The sequence below is a fragment of the Furipterus horrens genome, unplaced genomic scaffold, assembly GCF_987537825.1.
Source record: "Furipterus horrens unplaced genomic scaffold, mFurHor1.1.pri manual_scaffold_1, whole genome shotgun sequence".
In the NCBI taxonomy this organism is placed as follows: domain Eukaryota; kingdom Metazoa; phylum Chordata; class Mammalia; order Chiroptera; family Furipteridae; genus Furipterus; species Furipterus horrens.
In genome coordinates, this window is record NW_028327171.1 from 212,619,714 (window position 1) to 212,643,392 (window position 23,679).

General features: G+C 42.8%; 1 protein-coding gene across 1 annotated transcript in view; it reads left to right on the forward strand.

Annotated features, from left to right (window-relative positions):
• The window catches only part of SP100 (SP100 nuclear body protein), a 75,243-nt gene that overhangs the window by 41,501 nt on the left and 10,063 nt on the right, over positions 1-23,679 (forward strand). The window contains exons 12-19 of the mRNA XM_090284913.1: positions 226-309; positions 6,381-6,473; positions 7,634-7,687; positions 11,633-11,677; positions 15,017-15,088; positions 18,541-18,588; positions 20,622-20,726; positions 22,358-22,500. Of these exons, the coding sequence (XP_090141039.1) occupies positions 226-309; positions 6,381-6,473; positions 7,634-7,687; positions 11,633-11,677; positions 15,017-15,088; positions 18,541-18,588; positions 20,622-20,726; positions 22,358-22,500 (644 nt within the window). The remainder of the gene's footprint in view (positions 1-225; positions 310-6,380; positions 6,474-7,633; positions 7,688-11,632; positions 11,678-15,016; positions 15,089-18,540; positions 18,589-20,621; positions 20,727-22,357; positions 22,501-23,679) is intronic.

Below are 23,679 nucleotides of genomic sequence, written 5' to 3' on the forward strand. Positions count from 1 at the left end.
AAGGGGCTGCCTTCCATGACAAAGTTGTCCCCTGTCCTTGGGGATGATTCCTGGAGCCACCTTGACCAACAAGTGAGGTGGAGCCACAGGGTGGCCTGGCAGTAGGACTGGCCCTACCCTCCTGTACAAGCTTCCTTTTCCCAGTTGTCCTGTTGAAGATCCCATGCTGGGTTGGTTCTGAGGTCACAGACAGAGACTGCTATGGAATTTGCTTTCTTTCTGCAGGGATCAGCGGCGGCGACTCTACAGAACTGAGTAACGAAGAAGAGCCTCAGGAAACTTTTAGCTCAGCCTTAAGAAGTCGGTCAGGTAAAGAAGATTAAGATGCCAAGCCTTGGCCTGCGAATGTCGGGAATCTGAATTAACAGCTACTGTTTCCAGATGCATTTTATTCTGAGCACCTTGAAGACCTTATACCCAGTTAATCCTGGGAACTCCTTTCAGCATTTTAGGAAATGGAAGGAGGCAGAAAATTATTATAAACTCGTGTTTAACAGGATGAGTCCTACTGACTGAATGTATGTAATTATATATCTCTGTTATAGAAGAAATAATTGCCAAAATGATGACGTCTTTTTTTTTATATTTATTCTCATGCCTGCTTACACTAAAATCTTAGGTGTTTATAGTGATGCGTTGCTTAACATTAATATCATTTGCAACTGTAAAATCTCAATAGAGAACTGGTTCTGCTATGTAACTGTAGGCAGAAATAAAAGTTTCAGGACATCCGGCCAAGATGGATGCCTAGACTGACACACTCCACCTCCCTCCACAACTAAGAAGGAATATAACTACCACAGAACCAGAAATAACCAGAAGTTCCAGAAAATAAAGCTACATGGAAGTCCAACGTATGAAGTTATAAAGAAGTGGTGCTTGTCCGGACGGGTAGGGGGGGCGAAGCCGGGGCGGAGAGGCCAAGCTGTGCTGGTGGCGGCAGCTGCAGCAACGAGCGGCAGAACGGCGTTAAGCACAGACACCCCTATTTAAGGGGAGGCAAGAAGCACCTGGGAGCACCCCTGGCTGCAGACCAGACCCATCAGCTCGCGATTCCAATGCTGGGGAAGGCAGACCCCCCTTGCCTTGGACTGTGAGGGCCGGAGGGCGTGGGGACGGAGGAGAAGGCTCCTGGTCTCTCAACGGAAAGAGAACAGCAGGAATCCAGCTTGGACCCCCCCCCCCCCAATACACACACAAAACACCACAGTGTGGTGAGAAGGGTCACCCAGTAGTGATGAGTACACAGGGCTCTGTCCCCTATAGTGTAGGAGGGGTGACAGCCCCACCCAGGAAGCAAAAAACTGCCAGGATGGCAGGGATAACGATAGAGATCCCAATCACACAGCTGACCGGACAGCAAATACATGAATTAATGGATGAACAGATAGATACCCTTTCAGAGGCTCAGTTCAGAGCTATAGTTATAAGACAGCTTACAGAAATAACAGCAGGACTTAATCAAGACGGGGAAAGAATGAAGGCTGGTCCTGCTGAAATGAATGAAAACACATGCGAAATAAGTTGTGAGGGAAGGAAAACCAGGGATCAAATCAACAAATAGGAACACAGGGAAGGAACAAACAGTCAACCAGTGCAGAGAGAGGAAACGAAAAGTGAGGAAAATGAGGAGAAGCTCAGAAACCTCTGGGACAGCTATAAAAGAGTGAACATCTGAATTATACGGTTGCCAGAAGGTGAAGAAGAACTAGAAATTGAAAAATTTTATGAAAAAATAATGAAGTAGAACTTCCCTATCTTAGGGAAGGAAATAGAGTTACAAGTCCAGGAAGCACAGAGAGTTCCAAAAAAACTGGACCCAGGGAGAACCACACCAAGACACATTATAATCAAAATGTCAAAAATTAAGGATAAAGAGAGAATCTTAAAAGCAGCAAGAGAGAAGATAATTACATACAAAGGGGTCCCAATAAGACTCTCAGCTGATTTCTCAAAGGACACTCTGCAGGCAAGAAGGGACTGGCAAGAAATATTCAAAGTAATGAAAAGCAAAAACCTACAACCACGATTACTCTATCCAGTGAAGCTGTCATTCAGGATAGAAGGGCAGAGAAAGTGCTTCCAGGACAAAGTAAAACGGAAGGAGTTTATTAGATCCAAACCACTATTATATGAGATGTTAAAGGAACTTGTTTAGAAGGAGGAGGATCAAAACTATGAACATTAAAACAAAAACTGTATCACAACAAACAACAACAGAAGCTAGGGAATCGAAACAAAGGCAGACTAAGTAGGCAACGAGAGTGGGAAAAGAATCATAGGTATGGGGAACATTTGGGGGGGAGGTCAGCGGGGAGGGGGCAGGTGGGAAAGGGAGGGCGATGGTACAGGAATTAAGAAGCATAGTAGGAGGGAGTGGAGTAGACAGGAAGCTGTTGAGAAGAACTATATGCACAACCAATGGGCATGGACTGAGAGGGGGGACAACTGGAGGGAGGGGGGCCACCGGGTGGAGGGAAGCAGAGGGAAAAGAAATTGGGATAACTGTTACAGCATAATCAATAAAACATATTTTTTTAAAAAGTTTCAGCTGACTCAAACTTTAGCATAGTTTTTGACAGATTTACATCACATTGTAATTAGATTATATCATGCTATTTTAAAGTACTTTGGCAAATAAGATCTTACTGTGTAATCACAAAATTCTTAAGACTTAGGCAGGCTAACTCTTGCTATCCCCATTTTGGAATGAAGAAATTGATGTACAAATTTATAATGGTCAGAAAGGCTGAGTATTGTTTGTAATAGGCAGGAAAATAAGAGTTATGTTACATGATCAAAATCCAAAGAAAACTTATTTAACAACAACAATAAATAAATAAATATATACGTATGTATGTGAGTGTATATCTATGCACACACACATATGTATATATAGGTAGATATATAACAAGCAATATTGGTGTCAATATTGAAATATATATATCTTGATGGAGAGGAGAAATGAAAATCATAAAGAAACCAGGAGGTAGGAATAGAGGCAGCTATATGCTGTACAAAACACGTAGAATAATAAGCTAAAAAGAATAGACAGAGAAATAAAAATGAGCAGAGGTTAACAATATTGTTGATTTAAAAAGAGAGAAACAGAAATCGGGGACAGAGAAGCTTATAGAATCCACATGATGGAGCTAGAAATGTGTACGGGAGAGCAATGAGCAAAAAACTAGGAAATAAGAAGACAATGAGGTGTGACTGGGCAGAAAAAGAGATGACCGCTGTGTGCTGTTTGTGGGGTGTAGTCGTTGGCGTGGGTGCACTTTCCCTTAGCTCATCTGAGCTGTGGACATGATTCAGCAGGATTACACTGAAGTGTGTTCTCTGGTCACCATCTGTCGTGTGGCATCTTCTTACTTCCCTTCAGTGTCCTGTGGGTTCAAAGATCTTCAAATGAATAGAGGAAGAGAGTCAGGTGAGATGCCAGCCTGTTAGCATGTGCAGAAGCCAATCGTGACACCACTTATCGGCTGTCTCTGTTTCCCTGTCTGCAGAGAGGAAAAGCTCTTTCTTCTTTCCCTTACCTCCCCCCAAAAGCATTGCCATACACTAGGACACCTCATTTACAGACGGACTTGGACACAGATTAGGACTGCATGATGGGTTTGGAGGGGGCTGGAGAGAAAGAAGAGCAGGACTCCTGAATGGAGGTGACACTGAGTAAATAATGAAGGAGAAAGAGTGGAGAGAGAGGCTGGGGTCATCGAATGAAAAGGTATCTGAGTAAGCGTCAAGTTTTTCTAAGTGAACCTGAAATCCAAATATCACCCCATGGGGGTTCTGCGGGGGAAGAGGAATGATTTTCAAGACACGTCTCAGAAGTTTAGCATAAATAGGGTAATGACATCTGAGACTCACTGATACATCTGCAAGATAGAGAGCCCATAGGGTACTGGCTCAAGAAATAGTGGTCAACAGTGCAGTCAATATCAAAAGAGCAGGCATGTGGTGATAAAGAGAGTAGTCATCTGTGAGATGAAGCCAAAGGTAGATGACGAGAACATAAACACAAAAGGGTGGCAGTTGTAAAAACAGCCAGGAGATCAAGATATGATGGAGAGAAATAGGCTAGAACTGAAGAGAAACAGGAGGGAAGAGACAGTGGAAAGAGGACTCCGTCGGCAGCCGTCCGTCTCGAGAGACGATGGTGTAGCTTCTTAAGAGTCTATCTGCACCGCCGAGAATGGCTGTGCAGTCCGACTCGGGAGTGACACGGTATCTGTCTCCTCCCGTGTTGAATCGACATCTTACGATGACGCTGGAGTGTCCTCTCCAGTGAAGCTGAAGCTACAGAGCCTGGGCAGGGTGATATGGAGGGTTTGCTGTTGCCCATGCAGCAGACCCCCCCTCTCTTCGCAGCTGAAGGGTCCAAGGGAAAGACGGAGTCAATACAGCTTGGCTTCAGGTGCGCCGCAGGAGTTGCCGGTGTTGACTACAACGTCAAACCGCCTTAGGGACTCCGGCTCCGGATTTTCTGTCGGGGTTTACTCCCTTAGCCTTTCCCCTGAAGAGGTATGCCGCAAGGCAGCGGAGGTTTTTTGGAGTCAGAGTTTTCCTTCTCTGGAAAGAGGACTACTTCAGAGATAGAAGCATAGAAAAATAGATGGGAATGAAATACAGGGGGTGATAAATGGAAAGGAATTAGATGAGGCACGATAAGAACTGTGTAGAGGAAGTGTTATAACAGGAGAAAAAATGGTAGAAGAGAGAAGCAACGTGAAAGGGAGAAAGGAAGGAGATGGAGAAATTGGGGGATCTGAGAAGACCGCGACATAAGCAGTGTTGGCACATGGAGTGAGTCACACTAGCAGTGAGTTTTCGGAGTCAGGTGTCCCCAGGCATTTCATCCACTCTTAAGACTTCAATCACCACCCACAACCTAACGGTTCCTAAACATACATCTCCAGACCAGTCCTGTCTTCTTCGCTTCTAAACTCACTCATCCAAGTGTCAGAAAGACCTCTGGTCAAGGTCCTGAGGGCCTTAGCCTTCTCCACTTAGATGTCTTTCCATCGGAAACTCAATACTTCCAAAACTGAGCCCATCATGTTTTTCCCTAAAACCAGCATCTGCCTCCCATGTTCTCTAGCTCTACAACACTATTAATTTACCCATTCTTTCAAGTTCATATTCTCAGGGTCATCAGTGACCCCACCATCTCCTCAGTCGACATAGCGCTCTGTAACCTAACTCTGAATCCGTCCTTTCAAATGTCTCCACCCCACCCAACCCCATGCCCTCACTCTAATCAGTACCTACATCTCTTCTCACTGGAACGAGAGCTACAGGCTCCTGCTTGTCTTCCTGCTTCGAATCTTGTCCACCAAACGTATCCTAAGTGATTGAGCTAAACCGATCTTTCAAAAAAGAAAATATGTCCATGCCGCTGTCCTACATAAAATCCGATGTCCTTCAAGGTCCTTTAGAATTACGTTCTTTCTCCTCCTTGTGGCCCTCAAAGCCGCCTACCTTGAGGCTCCTGCCTCCTTGTCTATCATCACCGTTGCCACCCACTTTCTGACTGCATGTTCAGACATACGAAAATCCTTGCATCTGTGGAATGCAGACCTTTGCACATGCGTCTCCATCCGTTTGGGGCTACAGTCTTGTTCCCCTCCCTCCCTAATCTGGCTAACTCCTGCTTCCATGACTCATTCCCTGGAAGAGGTGCCTCACCTCAAACTAAGCTAGTTCTTCCTGCCTTCTCCCCACCCAGAGTATTCTGTGCAATCTGTGTGTTCACATTCTTCAAGTTTTAATGTATTCACTTCTTTATGAGTCGATGTCATGGTTGCTCTTAAGATTGACAAGCACTGACGCTTCAGTGGTCTTATGCCCTACGTTGTCATCAGCATTCATCCCAGCACCTGGCACATGAGAGAAGCTTAGCAAACTTGTCACGTGAATGGAAAGAATCGGTCACTCTCTGTATTCCAACATTTGGAAATTTGCCTGGCAAAAGTTAGTTTATTAGAGTATTCATATGGAATGTTTACAAAAAGTTTTAATAATTATATATACATATGTGTGGACATATGAATGTAACAGTATGTCTGGAAAAGAATACCATCACATAAAAATAAATACAAATTTTTGTTAAAAAGTGTAATTAAGGAATGGATAGGAGAAACACATAAAGGAAAAATAAAGAAACAAAGATGCAGATTGGAGCAAAGAGAAAAAGGTAATAGAGATAAAACATATTGAAAGGAAGGGACAGAGACAATGAGGACCAACGACAGACAAAGATTTCAGAAGTAGAGCCATCTTTTGAAGTAGGTGTGGGGGAAAGAAGAATGTTTGGAGGGCAGGGGATACAAAATAAAATTGCAAATTAATTTTTTGTACAAATCATAACATAGGAGCAGAGCTCCAAGGACTTGGAAGTGAGAAGTGTTCCTGTGTCATGTGTTTATCAAAAGATGTGCCAAGAGGTCAAGAAGCAAGGACTGAAGGTAGCCAAACATCTGATATGGGTAAAGCCACCCAAGGGTCTTGGGGTGGAGGTGATCCAGCGGATACCACAGACCCCGGGGATGTCAGTGATAGGTGATCAGGGTTCAAGGACCACATGAAGCAGCTTGCCAACAGGGAGCAGGTCGGGTATGAAGGTGAGAGTCATAGGACCCAGGCTGCAGGATGTCAGGAGTCTGAAATCAGAGTTCCTGTCTTCAGCTGCACTTGACTCTGAGCACATGTTGATAAAGAAGAGATTCAGGCCATGTCAGAATCTCATTCTCCACGCTTGCTCAACCTGACCCTTTTGGGAACAGTAGGAAGGCAGGAAATCATGGGTACAGTCGTGTTTAACAGAATGGATCCTGTTGATCTTCTGTGGATGATGTAGTAGAAATACACTGATTTTTTTTTTTTAAAAAAACCAGTATCTTGTGTACTGTATGAGCTTATCAATTGTTGGATTTATATAGTGGCTTCTACCTTCGCTCATGGAGCAAAAAAATCCAAGTGTTCTTTTGGAAGATAATGGTGTCGCAACCATGAAAAGATCTCAAAAGACAAATAAATGGTCCTGCTACTTATCAGGGAAAAGACCTCAGATAACTATTCTTAAACTCAACATGTAGTTTTGAAGACTGACCTCCAGCATCTATAGATTTATATAGCAATTCTCATTAATTTTTGCAAATAAGATCTTATTTAATCATTAAGAAATCTAAAGCCTAAACAGGATAACTTTTACTACCTACCTGTTTCATAAATGAGGAAACTGATGCACGTATGTAATGAAGAATTTTTTTCAAAGCCTCAGAGAAATAAAGACTTCAGATACCAATTTGTATCAATTCATGTAAGGTTTTTTTAGAGAGAGAGAGAGGGAAAGGGAGTGGGGGGAGAGTGACATCGATTTGTTGTTCCACTTATGTATGCATTCATTGGTTGATTCTTGTATATGCCCTGACTGGGGAGCAAACCCTCAACCTTGGGGTATCAAGACAACACTCTATCAACTGAGCTACCTAGCCAGGGCTTTTTTATTCACTGAGGTGCTCAGACATTGTTATAAACTTAAGCTTTCCACAATGTGAATTGCCATAAGATCTGTAACTTTTATATATAAATTACAGTTCTCTGACCACCACCTGTTACTTTCTAGATACCATGGATATTGGAAGCAATTCTACTTTAGAAAAACACAGTGGGAAAAGAAGTAAGAGCAAATAAGAATTTACTTGATTTTTATGTTACAGATTAACTATATTTTAATGCTAAAATTTATTATCATTACTTTCCATGCCTTCCATAAGACAAAAAAAAAATGCCTTTTTTTAAATGCTCATATCTTTATGTTGGGTTTTTTATTGCTTTTTTTTTTATTATTACAGTTGTCCCATTCCCCCCCCATTGCTCCCCTCTACCCCACTCCCCACCCCCCATTCAATTTCCACCCTCTTGTCCATGTCCATGTGTCATTTACACTAGTTCTTTGACTAGACCCTCCCTTTCCTTTCCCCCCTCTCCCTCCCCTTCCTCCCCCCTGGTCACTATCAGTCTGTTCCTTGTTTATATTCCAATTTTAAAGTGTATGTGGCTTATAAGCATTGGTGTAGCTTTCCAGAATTTTTCTCTATGGTATGTGATGTTGTTTGATACCATTTTTCCCACAGTAGAATTTCTTTCAAAATTGAATTCAATTATCTCAACCCTTGCTACTGCCTTATCAATTAATTTTATATAATATTCTAAACTTTTTGTTGTAATTCAACAGTCTTCACAGTTCTTCACCAGGAGTAAACTTCATTTCAAGAAACCATTTTCTTTGTTCATCCATAAGAAGGAGCGCCTCATTTGTTAGAGGCTTATTAAGAGATTGCAGTGATTCAGTCACATCTTCAGGCTCCAATTCTGTTTCTAGTTCTCTTGCTATTTCCACCACATCAGCAGTTACTTTCTTCACTGAAGTCTTGACCCCCTCAAAGTCATCCATGATGGTTGGAGTCAACATCTTCCAAATTTCTGTTAATGTTAATATTTCAACCTCTTATCATGAATCAAGAATGTTCTTGACTTCCAGCCAAGATGGAGGCATAGGTAGACATGCCTTGCCTCCTTCCACAACCATAAGAAGGATTACATCTACCTCAAAACATAAAGCAACAAGAACTACCAGAAAAATCAAACTGCATGGAAGTCCAACGAACAAAGATATAAAGAAGTAATACTCATCCAGATGGGTAAAAGGAGCAGAGACAGGGAACCAGGGTGGAGAGGACACAGTGTGGCAGTGGTGGTGGCAAGGTAGTGGCTATGGCTGGCTGGTGGAAAGAGCAGTCACACATTATAAAAGCTGGGAGAGACACTTAGGGAGCAATCCCAGCCTCAGGCCAGACCGTGCAGCTCACAGTTCCAGTGCCAGGAAAATAAAGACATTGCTTCTGGATGTGAAAACCATTGGTGAGTGCGGCAGTGGAAGAAACTGCCTATATCTCAGAAGAGTCTGTTTAGAGGGCCTCCGTGGTCCTAGAATGTATGCAAACCCACCCATTCTGGGAACCATCACCAGGACAACAGCTAAAGGCGTGCCAGTCACATACAGGAAACAGGTGAAGTGACTGGAAACAGGGCAAGTGTCAAGCGAGCAGCATTGTTCCCTCTCCAACCCCTCCACCACATACAGTGCCACAGGGCTGTGAAACAGGTCGCCCAGCACTGACAAATACCTAAGGCTTCACCCCTTACAACATAACAGGTGTGACAGCTCTACCTAAGACACAGAGACAAAACCAGGAGGCTATCAAGTTGAGGAGACAGAGAAGTATGGCCCAAAAGAGGGAGCAGATCAAGGTTCCAGAGAGGGAACTAAATGACAAGGAGATAGCCAACCTAACAGATGCAGAGTTCAAAACACTTATGATAACAATGTTCACAGAAATAATTGAGTTCAGCAAACACATAAGAGAAAAAGTAAAAGTTACACTAAATGAAATGAAGAAAAATGCACACAAAACCAATGATGAAGGGAAGGAAACTGGGATTCAAATCAATGATCTGAAACAAATGAATAAATAAACAGTCACCCAGTACAGAATGAAGAAAAAGAAAAATAAAAAAATGAAGAGAGGCTTAGGAGTCTCTAGGACAACTTCAAATGTACCAACATCTGAATCATAGGGGTGCCAGAAAGAGAAGAGGAAGAGCAAGAAATTGAAAACTTATGTAAAAAAATAATAAAGGAAAATTTCCTTAATTTGGTGAAGGAAATAGACATACAAGTCCAGAAAGCACAGAGTCCCAAACAAGCTAGACCCAAAGAAGACCATATCAAGACACATCATAATTAAAATGCTAAGGGTTAAAGATAAAGAGAGAATCTTAAAGGAAGCAAGAGAAAAGCAGTTACCTGCAAAGGAGTTCCCATAAGACTGTCAGTTGGTTTCTCAAAAGAAACTTTTCAGGTAAGAAGGGACTGGAAAGAAGTATTCAAGGTGATGAAAAGCAAGGACTTACAACCAAGATTACTCTATCCAGCAAAGCTATCATTTAGAATGGAAGGGCAGATGAAGTACTTCCCAGGCAAGGTAAAGCTAAAGGAGTTCATCATCACCAAGCCCTCATTATATGAAATGTTAAAAGGACATATTTAAGAAAAATAAGAAGATCAAAACTATGAACAGTAAAATGATAACAAACACAACTATCAACAAATGAATCTAAACAAACAAACTAAGCAAACAACTAGAACAGGAACAGAACAATAGATATTGAGATCATATGGAGGCTTATCAATGGGGAGGGGGAGGGGGAATGGCAGGAAAAGTGCAGGGATCAAAAAGCATAACTGGTAGGTACAAAATAGAGAGGGGGACATTAAGAACCATAAAGTAAATGGAGAAGCCAAAGAACCTATATTCATGACCCATGGACATGAACAAAGGGAGGTGGGATTGATGGAAAGAAGGGAGGTATCAGGCAGAGGGGGGCAAGGGGGAGAAAACTGGGACAACTGTAATAGCATAATCAATAAAATATACTTTTTTAAAACTAGAATGTTCTTAATGGCATCTATAATGTTGAATCCTTTCCAGAAGATCTTCAACTTACTTTTCTCAGGCACATCAGAAGAATAGCTATCTATGACAGCTATATTCTTATGAAATGTATTTCTTAAATAATAAAACTTGAAAGTCAAAATTACTCCTTAACCCATGGGATGCAAAATGGGTATTGCCTTAGCGGACATGAAAACAACTTTAAAGTCATTGTACATCTTCATCAGAGTTTTCGGATGACCAAGTGCATTGTCAATTATTTTAAAAGGAATCTTTTTTCTGAGCAGTAAGCCTCAACGGTGGGCTTTAAATATTCAGTAAACCATGTTGTAAACAGATGAGCTGTCATCCAGGCTATGTTGTTGCATTTATAGAACACAGGCTGAGTAGATTCAGCATCATTCTGAAGGGCCCTGGGATTCTCAGAATGGTAGGTGAGCACTGGCTGAAGTCACAGCTGCATTAGTCCCTCAGAGGAAAGTCAGCCTATCCTTTGAAGCTTTAAAAGCTGCACCGACTTCTCTTTCTCTAGCTGTCAAAGTCTTACCTGGAATCTTCTGTCAATATGGGGCTGTTATTTCCTACATTGAAAGCTGTTGTTGAATGTGGCCACCTTCATTAATTACCTTAGCTAGATCTTCAGAGAGCTTCCCGCAGCTTCCACATCAGCACTTGAGGCTTCACCTTGAACTTGCAACTTACAGAGATGGCTTCTTTCCTTAAAGCCCATGAGCCCACCTCTGCTAGCTTTCAAGGCAAGCCTATGAATTCCAGGATGTCTGAGATCGATTGTCCTTCAGTTCTCTTGATGCTTCTGCTCATTTGCTGTCAGCTTTTGTCTGATTTCAGCTGCTTTTCACATTTTTCTCATAGCGAGTGAGAAAAGCTCACATGAGTATTTACTAATAAAATCAGTCTGTAAATGACCAGTACTGTGTCACGGTTATTGTTGCTACTATTGTTTTCAGTGTGGTGACCACCAAGATGGTGTGTTGGTACCTGGGAAGTGAGCCATTCACAAAAGTCGAATGAAGACAAAAATAAAATACATATAAAGCTTGTAAATCTCTATAATCCTAAATGATTATTTTCTTTTCTGTTTAAAGGAGAAAAGAGAAGACACATAGATAAAATTAACAGTTTCCAAAAAGGTAAGAATAAATGTGAGGATTCACACCTGTGAGCTTCCCGCAGACCGGGTCTTCCTGCCAGACCCCTCTCTTTGCCGCAGCCCTGAAATCCCCTACGGGCTTCATAACTAAGGAATTAGAGTACAGGCTGAGTCATGTAACAAATAGACAAGCCAGCTCGTGTGGGAAATAAGGCACCAGGAAATAGCATTGGGGAGGTTTGTTGTAACTAATGAACACAACCCTTGACAGAACAAAGAGAAGCAGGTAAACAGAACTTGACTCAATTAAGCAGAAGGCAGAGTCCTGGTAACACATCAGATGGAAGCCTGGGAAATGCGATTATTTAAGCCATATTTAACCAGAGCACACAGCACACTGTGCAGCAAAGCGTCAAAAGCATGAGTGACTCCCGTTCTCTGAATCAGGTTCTGCAGTCTCTTGTTTCTATCACATTCCTCCTTTTCTTCCTCTTCTTTTCTTCTCTTCTTTTCTCTTCCCTCTCCCATTCCGCTCATGTGTCTTTTGTATGCTTTATTTCTTTTGTTCATTCTTTAGCATCATATCATATAAAACACTGCTACTAAGTTTACATGGCTCTCTACAGGTGGCAGAGTATTTTCCTCTGGAGTCAAAACGTATTTGGATATATTTTGTTTCCTTCTCATTTCTTCTGAGTACTTCTGTCACCTTGTTTTACATACAGTATTCCCTCACTTATCACGGGTATTACGTTCCAGACACCTCCCCCCCCCCACGAAGTAGGAACCTTACATTTATTCTACACTCTTAAACCTACATAACTTTAACAACATACATATACAGGACCGCAAAATCCCACGATATAGCAAAAAATCCGCGATAAATAATGAAATATAATATTTGTAAAAATCCCACGATACAGTGAGACCACGATAAGTGGACCACGATATAGAAAGGGACTACTGTATATAATGTATTATATATTAAATATACAAATATATTTGTGTAAACAGTATAAATATAAACATTTAAATATAACATAAATCAATATATACATATATTCCCAGCATCTCTATCATTTTATCTCTATGCTTGTCTTTAGCATCTTGATTATTTCTCAGGTTATACTTACCCAGGTCTATAATTCTTCTCCTCTGAGCTTTTGTGAAACCTTTTTATCTTATCTGCTTTATTAAAATAATTGGAACTGGTAGTCTAAGCAGAAATCAACTTGCTTTTTCTCCTGCTTCCTTTTGAAACATACTCTCTCAAATAATTTTTTCCTGCCCCAAACTGAAGTCTTAGATAAGCCCCAGAGCTGTGCTAGTTCCTTTCAGCAGCGGGGATATATTCTCACTCAATATTAAAAAGCCTGAGCTGATAAGTGAAAGTTCTTCTCTAATTCCAATCAGTATCTCTTGCTGTTAGCTAATTCAAGTCTGGAGAAGAAGAAGAGAAAGAAGTGGTAATGAGCAGAAATGTCCTCTTATGATAAGCCCATGTTTTCCCAATATGGTGGGTGCATTGTGTCCCCTTTATGGGTTTTTCAGAGAGACCTCTTCTTTAGAGAGAATTTTTCAACTTTAGTTCTTCTAATGCAAGAACTCCACCTGACTGCTCCCACTTCTTTCGGAGTCTCTCGGCTGTGAGAAAGTTTACACCTCACTCATCTAAATGGTTCTCCTAGAAAGAGTATCTCTTAAGAAGAGCTAACTGAGCTCCTCCCTTCCCCAGAGAGGACCATGGGAATTGTGCCTCTTTATTGATCCTCTGCCAGTGAGCATGTATTTGGCTCCCTGTATGCTCATTCTCTCTGGACTTTCCACGCCTGAGTTTTTAAATTTCTCTGCCTTCTTCAAACTCCTGGAGAAACAGATCCTTTACTTTGAGGCTGAAGCTTTCTCACCTGCCGTGAGGGATGAGGGAACACCTTACTCAACTACTATAGAAAGTCTGTGGTGTCAATGGTTTTTGAACAGGGAACCCCAAAACAGCCACTCTACTTCCTTTGGAGTAATTGAGCAGGAATATTCACAAAGAACTATTTTAAATAAAAGTCTAGTGGCTTTACGTTTTTAGTAGGTCTTAAGCCCTGAATTTTCCAAGAAAGGGAGCACCGGTAGCATGAACTAGACTACTCTTATACCTTTAATTTATATGGCCTCACAGGTTTGATGAAAGGTGAACCCAAGAGTACCAGAAAAAGACACAGAGGGACACAAAGAGAATCTGTTTGCCTAAGATGTCCATTGCTGAACAAGCCCAAATTGCAGTCCCACCACAGAGCTGGTGAGAGAGAGAGAAAGAAAGAGAGAGAGAGAGAGAGACAGAGAGAGAGAGACAGAGAGAGACAGAGAGAGAGACAGAGAGAGAGAGAGAGAGACAGAGAGAGACAGAGAGAGAGAGAGAGAGAGAGAGAGAGAGAGAGAGAGAGAGAGAGACAGACAGAGAGAGAGAGAGAGAGAGAGAGAGAAGCATATAAACAAAGCACTCAGGAGATCTACCTGCACATGGCTCACCATTTTTCCACCCAGACCTCACCGCCTGCTCAATCTGAGGGCATATTCACCTGAAGGAGGGTTTCGACCAACTCTTTTTCAATATCTCTAGTCCTAAGTCTTTCTAAGACTTGAAATACATTTTTTCAACTGAGAAATATTTTCTTTATTTGTACTTTTTTTTTTAATCCTTTGACTTTTTTTTTTTTTTTTTTTTTTTTGAGCAAATTTTCCTTGGTTAGTTTCTTAGAATTTAATTTTTTGTCCGAACGCATGTTATCACTTTCACTATATTTTCAGCCCCCAAAGCCTTCCTTTCAGGCTAAGGTGGCAGCCAGCACTTCATCACCGTGCCACTCCAGGCAGTCCAGATTCCTGAGTAGCCGCCTTTGATTTCTGCACTTCTACCGAAGGAGATCTACACTGTTACACTTAATTATTTCAACTTCTGGGCTTTCAGTTTCTTCATTGGTAATGGGGATAGTAAAAGTCTCTACCTCATAAGTAGGTTAGCAGGTGCAAGAACCCTGTGCTCAGTAAGTACTTCACAGCGGTTAGCTCTCGTCGTTCTTCTCAGGGCTCCCTGAGGTACAAATGAAACTCTATCTTAAATTCTTTTTTTTTTTTTTTTAAATGAATGTGGGTATAAATGAATTAAGGTTAATGCCCGGGTAAAGAAAATGAAATCTAAGATGAACTTTGGTTAAACATCTAAGGCTTGGTAAGCATAAAGCTATGGGCATTTTTTTTCTTTTTGCATTAGGCTCTTGAAAAAGTTACAGTAAAATGGAGTTTTTTAAAAGCACTGTTATATACAATGCAACTTTTCACAGTGTCTTTATTTTCTGTGTTTTGTTGTTTGTTTGTTCGTTTGTTTCAGTGACAAACAGAAGCGGATATGGAACCCAAACTCTGAATAACAGAATCCCGTGGAAAAGAAGCAAACCGAAAGGTAAAATTTTTAAAGATGGATACATTTCAATAACTAAACATCTAAATTCTTATGCTTTACTGTTTGCGTTCAATAACAAACCTATTTCCCTAATCCCTTTTTGTAACTGTACTAACTGTTGAGAAATAGGTCAGATTTAGTCAATTCCAAAATCAGGGATTGAGAGAGGATAACACTACGAACAGGTAACTTGGGGCTGAATCTACAACAAAGACCCAGGGCCCAGGGGCCACTGCAAGGCTGCCTCTGCTGAGTCGATCACTTTCAAGCTGGAAACCCAGCTGACCGTGAACAATACAGGTTGGAACTGCACCTGTCCATTTATACTAAGATTTTGTTTGGGTGTCACATCTGGGGTGTCAACCAAATGCAAATTGAAAACTATTTTCGGATTCCCAACCTCAGATTTGCAATTGCAGATGGAAAATACTGTTTTCTATTCACAGTTGGTTGTGTCTGCATGTGTGAAGACCAACTGCAGAGTCAGAAGTTTTTTTACCGGGTGGGAATCTGTACCCCTAACCCCTTGAGTTGGTCAGAGGCCAACTGTAGTGGCCACAAATCACTGTGAAACTCACACGGGATACAGCTGTCTGTCCTCATGTCCCACCACTGTGAGGTAATTGTGTGCTTCGCCTCTTCCTATTGGTCTGTAAAGTAAAATAAAATGGGGGAAAAAATAATAATAAAGACTGACTGCCCTTCAAGGCTCGTCCCACCTTCACGTACAGCTTCCCAGCCTGTGGATCTCCCACTGCACGGTGAACAGGGAACTGAAGAAGTGTCTTTAATGGATTCCCCTAATCTTTAGTGCTGGTTGGAAAGCAGGAACAGCAGCTCCTCATTCTGAAGTTCGTTTTTAAACTTTTACATCTGTTTCTGGGAAGTCCAATTCTCAGTTCTTCGCCCCACTCCGCCCCTACCACGTAGAGGCTCTAAGATGCAAAGCCTCCTCCCTGTGCAATTTGGAGATGACTCTGGAACCCCAGTGAGCTTCCCTTTCATCCAGAAGGAAGCTAACGGGAAGGAGAAGTGAGGGACGCAGATAGGGCAGACACAATCCCCCGTTAGGCTGCCCCTTTGTGATCCTGCTTCCCATTCAAACAGATTTGTCAAATTATAGACAAATTATACTTCAAAACTCTTTTTCTGGCCACAAAACTGCAAGAAGAAGGGAAGGAGAGGAAATCTGGCTAGAAGTTTGCTCCTATAGAGCATACTCACTATACGTTACCATCTCTCAGTGGTTAACTGGTGGCAAACTTACTTGGGAATCAAGACATTGGATGGCCCTTCTGAAAGGTCTGCACCTTGCTGCAGTTACCCCGGCACTCCAGGTGATTCTCTTGGGCAGAGTAATCCTCAAGAACACCCAGTCCAAGTCCCATCCACAGGGCCCCAACCAGGCCATGGAAATCATGCTTCTTTATTGATTCCCTTGCTGGCTTCCAGTTCAGTTTTTCTCTCACTGCAGCAAGCTCTAGTCATGACCTTCACCTTTACATTTCTTAGAGATGAACCTAACAGTGTCTCCTTTCTTGACATCCCCAAGGACAGAAGTCCGTCTTCTGTGTGGGTCTTTTAATACCTTCTCTCTTGCATTAAAGGGAGGTGTCTGACAATTCTCTCCAAGGAAATGTAGCTTCTGTCACTAGGCCTGGTGGTAGGGATGGCTTTTGCTGGCAGAACCAGCCTCACTCTCCCCTAGCATGGCTACACTAGCATCTTGCATTAAGACATACGTGTCCTAGGCTCCTGCTGTATTGTTCTTGGCTGTTGAGGCTTCTGCTGATACTCTGAGGCAAACTGATATACTTTTTTGCCCATAATGAAGAGACCCAACTATTAAGAAAATTATTTTATATTGTATATTGATTTTAATCTTTCTGACCATATTATTATTTATAATGCTTAATGTGGGGTTTAGTGTTATTAAGATGGTAGAACCAAGAACAGTTAAGTCCTACTTTGTCCAAGCATCTTACTTCCTGGATATAAGATAACAAGTTGCTGGAACATGCAAACACACACAGAACCATTGCAAAGCAAACCTCCTCAGCACTTTGACACGTATGATTTGGTGTTCAACCCCAATTTCCTCATGCTGAGAACTGGCTGGAGAACACAGCTTCTGTTTGTTTACCTGAAGTTGTCTGTGAGCCTGAAGGTGTTAATAAAAGGGGAGTCTAGCTCACCCATTGGACCCAGAAGGATTTAAACAGAGAGAAACTAAGAGCAAGAGAATGTATGTTTGACAATAATAGCTACTGGTGAGCAAACTCAGGTTATAGTCAGGGGTATACTTTAATCTTTTGAAACATTTTGTGTTATCTTTACTGCTACAACTTTTAGAACTTTGGCATCAATTTCTATAACTTCCCCTTAACCAGGTTAGTTTTTAAGTCTTTTCTCATATTTTCACCATCATTAGTACAAAAACCTACTCGCAAGATTAGGCTTGTGGCAGCTGTCTAACTGGCAAAGGTCTACCCTTGAGACCTTCTATTACTGCCTTCTGTCTCTGTCTCTTTATCAAAGGAAATTTCTAATACCTTATTTAATTTGAATTTTTATCTCTACATATTTATTTCCTCATCTATGGAATGAAGATAGTGTTAGTTCCTATTTAATGTATTTGTTCTAATGATGAAGTGAGTTAATAGAACTAAGGTCTAAGGGCAGTTCCTAGCACAAAGCAAATGCTCAGCAGATGTCCAGCTTCATTATTCTTCTCACCCTGTTGCTCGGGAAATACAAAAAACACTCTTTCAGATTTACCTGGAATAATCTGCAGATATTAGTAAAAGAAATTTAGGATGAATCTCAGTTAAGTATCATCTTTGTAACTAAGTCTAGGCCTGGGTTCAGCAAACTCTGGCCCATAGAGCAAATCCAGCCCATTGTTTTATAAATAAAAGTTTTGTTGGAACACATCCACAGCCACTTCTTTTTTTTTCTAAAGCTTTTATTTATTTATTTTTATAGATAGAGGAAGAGAGGGAGAAAGAGAGGGAGAGGGACACTGATGTGTGAGAGATACATCGATCAGTTACTTCTCGCACACCCCCACCTGGGGACCTGGCCCACAGCCCAGGTATGTGCCCTGACTGGGAATCAAACCAGCAACCTTTTGGTTCACAGGCCGGCATTCCATCCACTGAACCACACCTGCCAGAGTGCATAGCCACCTGTTTTTATTTATGTATTACCTATGAAGGATTTCACAGCACAACAGCAGAGTTGAGTAATTACAGACCTTAAATATAGTTATTATCTGGCCCTTTACAGAAAAAGGTTTCTAAATCCTGATCTAGGCATTTGATATTGTTATTGAAATACTGGATAGGCTCCTGAAGAGTTTCTGCTTGAATGGTGTTTTTCTACAACACTACTATTTGCAATGCAATTTTATAAACAAGAGACATTTATGTTATTTTCTTTTTTCCCCTCAGGGATAAAAGCAGTCAACACTGGGCCTTTGAAAAGATACAGAAGAAGAGGTAAAAAATAGTGATTAATATACTTTTAGGAATTAAGCACCTAAAGTTTTATTTTATACTCTGTTTTCCAAATGACTAATCAATCAATTAGCTTATAGAACCAGTAACAAACGTTAAGGTAGTCATTGGCCTTGGTCAATTTCAACAATACAATAAGATGCTGATAACACCCACTTGAACAATTGATCTGTGAGGGAGCAGAAGCCTCCCTGGGCCTGTACAGGGCTCCCCTCACTGCACTGATAACTTTTTAGGATAAAAATATAAAGGGTGTGGCTCGTGTGCTGTGCAGCTCTTGACCATATAGAAAGCCACCGGTTGCCCACCAAGGGGGACTCTGGGTAGTAATACAAGACTTGTCCCAAGTCCTAACATCCCTTTGATTGTGTGATTTTTGCTAGTCGTTTCTTCTTTTGCCTCAATTTCCTCCTCTGTGAACGGGCAAGTGGCCTCCGAGACGCTCCCCAGCTCTAGCAGAACTGACTCTGAGAGGACCAGGGATAGCCCACCCCTCTCCCGCCACCCTGGACAGAAGCCCTAGCTTGTATCTGCATGGATCCCCCTCAGTGTCAGCCGGAAGGACAGGAGCAGGTGCTGCTGCTTCTGAAGTTCATGTTAAGACTTTCAACAACTGCAGAATCAGAGCCTAGTGCCCCACCCAAAGGATGTACAGAGGGCCTCTTCCTGAGCACCTTGCAGCTTCTTCTAGAGCACCCTGCCCTGAGTGTCACAGAGTGAAAGCCGCAGAGCTGGTTCGCGTGAAGAAGTGAAACAAGGCAGAGAGCATGGAGGGGACACAGACACTGCTCCTGCTAGTGTCACCGCGGGCACTTAGCTAGTTACTAATCAGAAAACGAGTGAAGGGAATGAGCCATTGAGTTCAATAAACTGGGGCGCATAAGCCTGTTTGCTTCACCAGGACGCCACACCTTCACACTCCAGGGGTTACAGCATTGCTCCGCCAAGGGGGTTAGCACTCCTTCCTCCCTTCCCCTCTCTGGTACCTGATTGATGGGGGGGGGGGGGGGTTGCGTTGCAGGGTGAGGCCTGTCAGTCTAACTAGGGCGTGGGCCCATCAAAAAGCTCATGAAAGAAAGCTTAGGAAGCTGATTGGTTATTTTTTCAAAAGCACCTACTTACTCCCAAACTAAGGTTAATATAATCCCAGGGGAACAAAGAAAGAGTCCCTTCTGTCTGTCTGTCTCTCTCTCTCTCTCTCTCTCTCTCTCTCTCTCCCTCCCTCTCCCTCTCTCTCCCTCTCTCTCCCTCTCTCCCTCTCTCTCCCCCGCCCCTGCAGTCACCCATGCATTTGCGTGCTCTCTCTTACCTGGGAACAGGCGACCATGCATGTCCAGCAACTCCTGGGGCCCGCGGCAGAGTGTGCATGGGCTCCAAAGGGCTGAGCTTTAATATAAGCAGAAACTGGACGCTGGCTTTTGTTTTGGCCCTGCTGAAGGCAAAATAGGACTTTTTCCATTTTCCATGGTGGAGTGAACAAAGAGGGGACACAGGCAGCCTTCCACATGAATAAACCATCTGCCACACACAGCCTCCCGTGCACGGGCCCGTGGAATACTTTCCTCGCGGTCCTGTAGGAGAGCCTGACTTCCACCCGCAGCACTAGGAGCTCCACCGCCCGTCCTGCTCTCTGTTCTCCCAGTGCGTGCCTCGGCCGAAGAGACAAAACTAGAAGTTGAAGGGTTCTTCTCCACCCTCATAGCTTCAGAGCAATAATGTGACTAGACATCTCCCTCAAAAACCGGAGGAAAGTCATTGTGCAGTAGACAGTCATGGCCAATCAGCTTGGGAATTCGGGCCCTTCCACACAAGGCTTTTATGCAGGATTTCAGAGAATAGGAGTGGGGGATGCTGCTACCTTTATGTGCTAACATGCCCTAAAAGAAAGACTTAGCTCATGGGGAGCTCCCGCCAGTACGTTTTCATTTATAAAAGGAGGGCCTCACAATGGGTGAGGAGGAAGAGGGTACAGCTGTAGAAGGTGGAATGAAAAACATAATAATGCTTCTTTGCAGGTCCAAGAATTCCCAGAGATACAAATATGAATTTTCGAACTCCAGAGCTTCCTGTGACCTGTGGTCCTGTGAAGGGGACTTTATCTAAGGAGATAATGAAACAAGGTGAGTCTCCTGGTCTTCTGCCATTTTCCATTGGACGACCCCCATGTGCGTATTACGTTGTTCAAGGGCTGGACACCTGCATCAGGATCTCCAAGCCCATCCCCGGGTCTGGTGATTCACAAGTGCACTCACAGGACTTAACATATAGTTGAACTCACTGCTATGATTGGTTAAATTGATACAAAGCAAAAGCAGCAAAGGAGAAAAATCACGTGGGACAAAGTTGAAAGGAAACCAGGTGTCAGTTCCCAGAATCCTTGCCCAGTGGAGGCGCACAAGTCATACTTAATTCTCCAGCAACAGATTTTAACAACATGTGAAAATTTGAGATATTGTGAGATGTTGTCCATCAGGGAAGATGCCCTGAGCCTAGGAGCCCAGAGTTTTGTTTTGTTTTTAATCAGGAGTTAGCTACAAAGGTATCCTTTACCTACCACCTGCCAAAATCCCAGACTCGCAGAAGAAGAGCAGGCATTCAGCTTAAGCCACAGGCTGACCTCGGAAGCAGGCGTTTCTAAAGAAAGCTGTCTCAGGTCTGCTCTGTTAGGTCTTCTCTGCGCGGCATCCCACGTGGCCTTCCCGCCCTTTTCAAATTCATAAGCATTAGCCCACCGACCCAACTCCCCTTCTCCCATGGCAAAGGCCCCTCTGATGCCCATCCAGCGCCCAGTACAACAGCAAGGCCTTCAGCATCAGGGTGGGAAATGGACACATTTGAGAAATCCAACAACAAGTTCACAGCCCCGTTCCCTGTACCATCTGTACCGCCTTGTGCTAACGGAAAGGAGCACAGGACTTAAAATCCGGAGACCTGGCTTCACCTTTCAGCTACACCAAGAAAGCCTGATTTCGTCCGGACCAAGCCCTGCTTCTCTCTCATCCTAGACGTCTTCCTTTACAGAATGGGAATAATAATAAAATCTCCCTCACCATATTGTCATGAGAAAAGAATTGAATAATTTGCAAATTATAATTATTAAAGTACAACACAAATGTTCACCTGCCATGGTTGGCACCCACAAGTATAAATGTGTGCCTTATGATGATATCGTATATGAGCTGTTTAACTGGTCCTACTACGTAATATTTCTACAATCACTCTCCACATAAAATAACCATGAGTCCAAAATATGAGAAATAATTGCTTGCCATTAGCTGGATGATCAACATTGTACAAGATGAGGCAGACGTGGCTGCAGGGACAGCTGCCACATGGCCGCCCGGGTGCCCTCATCTGCCGCATCTGAAATTGAGCCCAGTTCTATCTTGGGTCTCAGAGAAGGGAAGGGAAAGAATCCTGGTCATTCTTCTTTAGAGTCATTCATTTTTTGGTTTCTCTTTTGAGTATAGGTAAGTACTTTTTTAAAAGTAAATGTCGGCGATAATTATTGCCCTTCTCACCACGCAAAGAAGGGTGCACACACAGCAGGAAGTTCCCTTCTGCCCTCACCTTTCCGGTGGGGTGGCCCTGGGGCCCTTGAGAGGAAACTCATCTCTCCTGTGTTGCTGATTCTAAACCCAAAATTGGTGGCCCAGAACCACGGGGTGGGAGGCCACGTTCTGGGGTTCTCACAGCCAGGGGCACTTCCTGGCAACAGAGGGAGCTCAGCTTGTCTTGCTTGGTCTCACAGGAATCGCAGCGAAGTGTATAGAGACAAAGGATGGAAAGCAGCTCACCCTCAAGGAATTTGAAGTTGAAGGAAACCATGAAAAATCCAAGAACTGGAGGCTGAGTGTGCGCTGCGGTGGTTGGCCCCTGAAGTCCCTGATTCAGGTACCCTAGTGACAAAGGGCTAAAATCAAGCATGTGCCTTCACAATTCACCGACTCCAAGCTTTACCGGTGTCCAGAAAACCCTCGTGACCTCTGTACAGGTCCCAGTGATGTCATTACTAACATTCCACTCAGCTGTTATCTTGGCTGGCTATTATTACAACTTAATCCTCCAAGAGCAAGGACTCTTACGCCTTAGAAGGCAGACAGTAAACTGTGACCTTGGCTCTGTCACTCATGGTTGTTTAAAAGTAGCCTAGTAGCACTATGTATCTGAAAATAACACAAAAGTACGGGTGTTTCTTGGATTACAGAATACTCATCATATTTCAACATTACTTCTCTTGATGGCCATCTGGAATTCATTCTTGAAAAAGAGTGAAAATAAATGGCATTCTAAAATAGCTCCTTTGGTCCTCCTATCAGCCCCCTGCTGTGGACAAAGTGAGCCAGGTCTCTGCTGCACATGAGCCCCTGCCTTCTGATTATCACTCGACCCAGATGGCCCTTTCTTGCTCCACCATAATGACAATGAAAAGCCCTCTCTCTGCTCAGCAATATTTATTGAGATGCATCTGAAGTCACAGGGACCCAGTCCCTAACCAGGAGCAAGGCTGTGCATTCCTAACTACAGGACCGCTGGTGGAGAGGCACTGGCAGGAAGAGACAGATGCAGGGTCTCAGGGGAAGGGAAGTTCTTTCTGACTTTGAGGTTGAGGACAGTTTCATGGAGCAGTGTGCACTGAGCTGGATCTTAAAAGAGTATTTCTGACAAGCAAAAACATAGGAACGATGCATTTCACATGAAAAGGATGGCTCGAAAATCCTTTCCATGATTTCTCAAGAAGTTGTGGGTTCATTGTAGAGATCTTGAGGCCCAGAGGAAGAAGAATGAACCCTCCTTTAATCATAGGGGAGATCATGGGAGGTTTGAGTTCGGGACGGACTGACATAGTAGAAATAATGCTTTAGAAATATTCATCTGATCAGAGAACACAATATGGGTTAGAGGGTGGAGTTCCTGAAGCCATGGAAACCTCCACTGACCTTCACCACTTCTGCCTGATACAGGTTCACTCAACCAACAAGGCCAAGTTCTAGCAGCACAGTCTCTGAAGTCCTTTATTTATTTTCCATCTTATTTTATTGCTATTCTATTACAGTTGTCCCATTTTTGCCT